General features: G+C 30.8%; 1 protein-coding gene across 1 annotated transcript; it reads right to left on the reverse strand.

Moving 5' to 3' along the window:
• Window positions 1-5527: 5527 nt before the first annotated feature.
• On the reverse strand, window positions 5528-5884 carry LOC132752148 (tigger transposable element-derived protein 4-like). The gene has a single exon (XM_060742473.1). It carries the CDS (start codon window positions 5882-5884, stop codon window positions 5528-5530), a length of 357 nt encoding a protein of 118 aa, XP_060598456.1.
• Between the last annotated feature and the right edge of the window lie 221 nt (window positions 5885-6105).

Below are 6105 nucleotides of genomic sequence, written 5' to 3' on the forward strand. Positions count from 1 at the left end.
TCTTACACAGCCCATATACGGGCCTCACAGTTACACACATAGTTGTCGTGTCTATTTTTAGCGACAACTTAGTATTTTTGCCTTTTATCAGTCAAGTTCCCTTGGTGAGTATTTTAGATCTAGTTATTTATTTTAATTCACGACTTTAAAGTGTTATTAAACTAAAAGTCCGGTACATGAGTTGTATGTACTCTTTGTTGATTTTTTTTGCACTTTGAAGTCAAAATCATGAATTTTAAGCATGAAAATATATCGAGTACGTAAAAGAAAAATCTAAAATTTGTTTGGTAAAATTTCATGATTTTTTACTGCTTTAGATAAATTAAACGGATAAAAACATCATATTTTATCCGGTAATATGACGGATCCTAGTACAGTATTGCTTTTTGTGGTCACAGTGTAGCATTTTCAAGATTGTCTTTTTCGGTACATGCTATCAAATACTTTGTCGCTACGGAATTGAACCCGGCATATGCAGTTAGGTATTTCATCAAGCTTTGCATCGCAGTGGTTATATATTTAAGCACAGCAAATCGCGCATTTTTCTTTTACAGTTGAAGCATATGTTTTGCTGTTCTCATTTTATTTAGCATTAAAAGAATCATAAGTGAAAAAAATATCAAATCATTTTCAGATCGACAGAAAAAAATCGCGACCTGTACCGTATATATTTACCGTACCCCTATGACAGACAAGTATATGCATTGGAAATAGTAAACACATATTTTTTTCATTTATATATTTCTATTTAATTTATTAATTTGTAAGGTCATACACAGTTCATAATGATTTTATCTATTTTTAGCTGATATGGTAAATACGTGATACTATAAATAGCTATGTCGAGAAAAATACGAAGTTCGAAAACTGGAAATAATCATAATCGTCATACAATTTCAGCACAAGGGATAAGGAATTAAAGTGAATTTAAGAATAAAATGTAGTTCAATAGCAACGACACTACAAGTGCTTAACACACTTGAAATATATCTAATTAAAAACTATGCTTGAAATATCTTTTTTATTTTTATAATATTTTATTATAGTTTGTAAGCAAATATTAAGGTTTATTGGTAGTAAATATGTCGAGCGCCAGTGAATGAAAAAGTGATAATTAAGAAAATGTTATGAATAACAATAAAAATACAGAAGGATTATAATAAAGGTAAGATTTAAGATTTTGAAATTCCACATATTAAATCTAATTTTAGATATTAAGTCATAGCGCAATATACAACAAAATGTCACCTGACACATCTTTGACTAAATATAGAATGTTATAAATTTAGAAAACTGAAATAGGTCAACATGCATCTTTTCCTATTTTTAAATGATATTTTTTTTCAAACTATAAATACATTGAGCAAATATAAAATGTAGCTTACCTAAACGGTTTCCCGCGATCAAGACGTTGTTAAAGTATAATATTAGGTGCTGTTTACTTTAATTTTTCAGCAACTGCCATTGATATGATAAGAAACAAATTACCTCAATTGTTCAAGTCAACACACCTTTACCTGTGCAAAAAATGATATATATTACTTTTTTCTATTAAAAGCTTTTAAATTTCTTTCACTATTTGGTTAAGACGTTACGTTTGTGGAAAAAATCAGTATGATGTTGTTATGATATGTATTGGAAAAAAAAAGAATTTATCTAACAAATCACATCAACCGGCTAAAAGGTCCATATTTGTATCTGTTTGTAAGAAGTAATTACTTCTTACACTTGAAAAGTGTATACAAATGTTAAGATAAAAATATTATTATGAAATGCATAAATAAACATGGTTTTTATATCAACTTGCATTATTTCAAAATTTTACAATTTCAATGACATTATAATTAATAATTCTAAGCTTTGTGATTGTGTAAATTCAATATCAATGTTAATAACATATTAATACATTACCTTAAAACTATTCATTGCTCGTTTCAAACACTCTATTACTTAAGTTTTACGTCTTGACAAATGAATGTGCATGTCACAATGATAGTATGGAACGCCATATATGTCTAATTATTAATCGTTCTTGACCCAAACTGATTAAATGTCATATTTTCAATGAGATTTGTCTACGTATCCTATTACATTATCACTTCTTGATTCTTATATTAAATTATGAAACAATAAAGCCGAATTATTAAACTAGTATATTGGCTTTGATTACGCTTTTAAAAACTTTTTTGAATTATTATTTTAGACTGCTAAAGTATAATGCTGAATTGCCTTATATTTTGATATCGTCTGTGTTTCTTATGGAATTGTCTACTATTAAGCAATCGTAACTGAACTTTAAAAAAAAAAATCTTGTTAGATTTTCAAACCACACTGTTGACTATTCCATCTGCCATCTGATTTCGTCCTAGTGACCTGTAAATTGTCAACTAAACGTGTGTATTTTCATAGTATATTATTTGATTAATTTCTTTCAGTATCAAGTTGTCAAATTACCGTTTGAATATGTCTGAGTGGCATGTGAAATTGGCAAAAATAATAAGTACTTCTTCTATTGTTTATTTGTCAAATTAACATCTACATAAATCTAAGTAAGATCGTCAACTGGCTTTTTATTAATGCGTCTTGATAATGAAATTGTCAATAAAGGGTGTAAACTTGTAAAGATAACATGTTAAAATGTTATTAAATACCATTTCATCATGTTGTATTTTAATGTGATGTTTTGAGTGCTCTTTTAACGATTTTACCTAATGGCTGAACAACGGAGCAGTTAACATGTCGTATTGACAATTAAAAACATACATGTGCACAAAAGGTAATTATGGCGTTCCATAGATAGCTGTGGTTCACAAATGAAAACTGGACGTCCTTCCGGGATAAAATCTGGACACTTATATGGTTACAACTCATTTTTTTTGGTGTTATTCATTCGTTAAACTTTTATCGTTTTCTGGAGTTTTCATATAGACATATAGGCAAAATTAAAACTGTTCAATAGAAGTTCTTTAAACTTGACATGTTGTTAGAATATGATAAGAGAAGCATTTGAAACGAAAAATAATTTGGAGACCCCGTTCTAATTTTCGAGTTATCTGCCCTTGAATTGGACTTTTTCGTAAAATTCAAAGGCAGATAATTTACAATGAAGCGAAACAATACTTTTTTCTTCGTATTTTCATAAAGCATACCTTCGTCTTAGTCAATATGCAAAATGTCAACTTCTTCTCTATACCTGTGCATTTTTTCTTAAAAATTAGCCTATTTTTCATGAATTTAAAATACCTTTATTTTCAGTGAAAAAAAATATAACAGAAACGATATAAGGTTATGCATGTAATTATGTACTGTATTCAACAATTAAAAGAAAAGTATTATCCTGAATTAAAAACAAGAATTCATGTACGTATGTTTAAGTTATCTGCCCTTTAAATGACCTCAAATAAGTAGAAAATTCTGATTCAGGGGCAGATAACTCAAAAATGAGAATGGTGACCCAATTTTATTTTTTGCTTAAAATGTTTCTGTTATCATATTCTAACAACATGCCAAGTTTAAAGAAATTCTATAGAACAGTTTTAATTTTGCCTATATGTCTATATGAAAACTCCAGAAAAAGTCCTTTAGTACGGAGATTAACTCTGGTCTCTAACGGTATTTGAGATGTCGGCTTTATAGGCCGATGTATCATTATTCCTCATGTACACACTCAATCAAACCGAGTCTGCAATTTTTATGTAAGTTTGCTGTTTTTAATGCTTCCGAGGGATCACTTTTTTCCAGATATTTCAATTTTGTTCAGAATGTGTTTGAAATATAAACTTGAAACTTTATAATTATGTGAATAGATCTTATTAGGGAAGAATGCAACGCAACGATTGCTAAATTTTTTCTCATCTTAAGTTTTGATTTATTGCACTTGGAGATTTTCCTTGCTTGAATTATGTCCTAATCATAATTCGAAAAGAGTTTGGATATCAATTTGAAAGCTGATTATAGATATATCTCATGGAGGAGTTGTGCAGTGCACAATAGTGATAACTCCTACCATCAATATGTGTTTTAGTTTTTTTCTTTTGTAGTTTTCATGTTTATTTTTGTCAAGAAAAAACAGCTGAGGGATCAAAATTCAAATTTAATCAAGCGAATGAGTTTCGAGCTATCATTTAACTGAAAGCTAGCTCCCGGATATATATGTACTTTCATTTAAAAGGAAAATGTGCAGCTCGAGCCAGCACCAATATCGATATTAGAAATAATGAAAATCAAGATAGCATTTATTTCAAAAATTGCTCCGATCATACATATAACGTGGTAAATTAAAGGGGATAACCAGTTGGGGCCTATAAATGTCTGCGCATTCGTTAAATGGGAGATCACCCAACCTGAAAAGTAAGTCTGTAGGGGACTGATCTTGCTTGCAGAAATTGGCAAATTTTATGGGGATTTCTGAGTCTACGAAATATCAGTAAAAGTCATAGACTATTGCCATGGGCTTAAACATGGTTAAGAAAAGGGTAAATATATACACATACAATATATACCATCATTTGATACTTTGAATAAGTTTATTTCTTAACCCTTATAATAACAAAATTAAGAAAAAACAGCCAGAAACACACTGAGCTCTGTCAGTCTGATCCGGCTCTTTATATGTGACAGAGGCTGCTCTGGCTCTCTATATGTGACAATGCCTAATCACTAACAGTTCAGGCAGGTAACGGGTCGACAAAACATCTTACACATCAGATAAATTAAATATTTTGTCATGCATATTAACTTATTTATTTTTATATTTGAAACAAAAATACGTATTGGAATTAGACATGGGGCACGAATAAAAATTAACATGATAAAGCATTGTTAGTGCACTGATTTTTTTAAGAATATTAATATTATTGTGACAGATTTAACATTCATGTACTTTTACCTTTAAATGCTATTCAGAGCAATTTTGGCATTGTACAAATCTTATCTTATCTTACCTTAGCTATAAAAGATGAAACTTTCATCTGTTTGAAATCCAAAAACGAGTCAGGACTACTCTAACAAACACACAGGTGAAAGTAAAAGTTATGTAATACTTGTTATTTCATGTATTGGAGAAAATGGATTGAATTGTCAGTAGCCGCTGGTCAACTTCTTGTAGTGTAAAGGACAACACGCTTACTGGTGTAAGAATTCTAGGTTCAAGTCCTAGCAAGAAGCTCGTTCAGAATAATGACAATTCCTGACAAATTATCTGTCATGAAGCATAACGGATCAGCATGATTAAAAATAGAATGTAGTCTGTCAAAAGAATAATAATTATAATAAAATTTGCCCGCCCTCGGGTCACTTTTTGACATTGAGTCATATAGGAAAAAAGTTTAAAATTACAGTCTAGGTTTTTTGAAACAATCATTTTACTTCAGAGTTAGAATTTTGTTCCAGAAAAAGGTACTGATGGAAGAAGCGATGTGAAGCGTGTCTGTAGCAGTTACTGATTGTTTGGGCAGTAACCATTGACCATGATTGTCTTAAAAGACGTAACGCGTCCAACACATTCAACACTAAATCCACGCGATTATCAATAGCTTCCAGTTGATTTTTGACGACGGTAATGTACTTTTAAGTTTTTGATAATTCCTTGATCCATAAGTTGTGTATGACTGGTGGTATTTGGTGGTACAAACACAAGTCCAATAGATTTGATTCCTTTTATTTTCGGATGCGCCGGACAATTATCAATCACCATAGCCATTTTTCTGTTTTGACGATGAAATTGTTTATCAAGTTTCATTAACCAGGATGTGAATAGTTCCCCTGTCATCCATGCTTTTGTGTTATTTTTGTATTCTACGGGTAATGTCTTTACATTCTTGAAACACGTGGCATTCCCTGACTTTCCTATCACTAACAACGGAACCTTATCATCACCAGACATATTGGAGCACACAAGTACAGTTAAACGTTCTTTACTTCTCTTTCCACCCTGACAACTGACATTTTTGAATTCGTCGGCGTTGTAAATGTTCATAGAAGAATATTTCCTCGATGTCCAAACCAGGCGTCCATATTTGTCGAGTTACGATCTACCGATTTAGCTCCACCACATATTGTTTTAAATGTTATTCCGTGTCTTTCTTTGAAAAGATCTAACCATCC

Source organism: Ruditapes philippinarum, unplaced genomic scaffold (assembly GCF_026571515.1).
Source record: "Ruditapes philippinarum isolate M1 unplaced genomic scaffold, ASM2657151v2 ctg3014_1_1_1_1, whole genome shotgun sequence".
Taxonomy (NCBI): domain Eukaryota; kingdom Metazoa; phylum Mollusca; class Bivalvia; order Venerida; family Veneridae; genus Ruditapes; species Ruditapes philippinarum.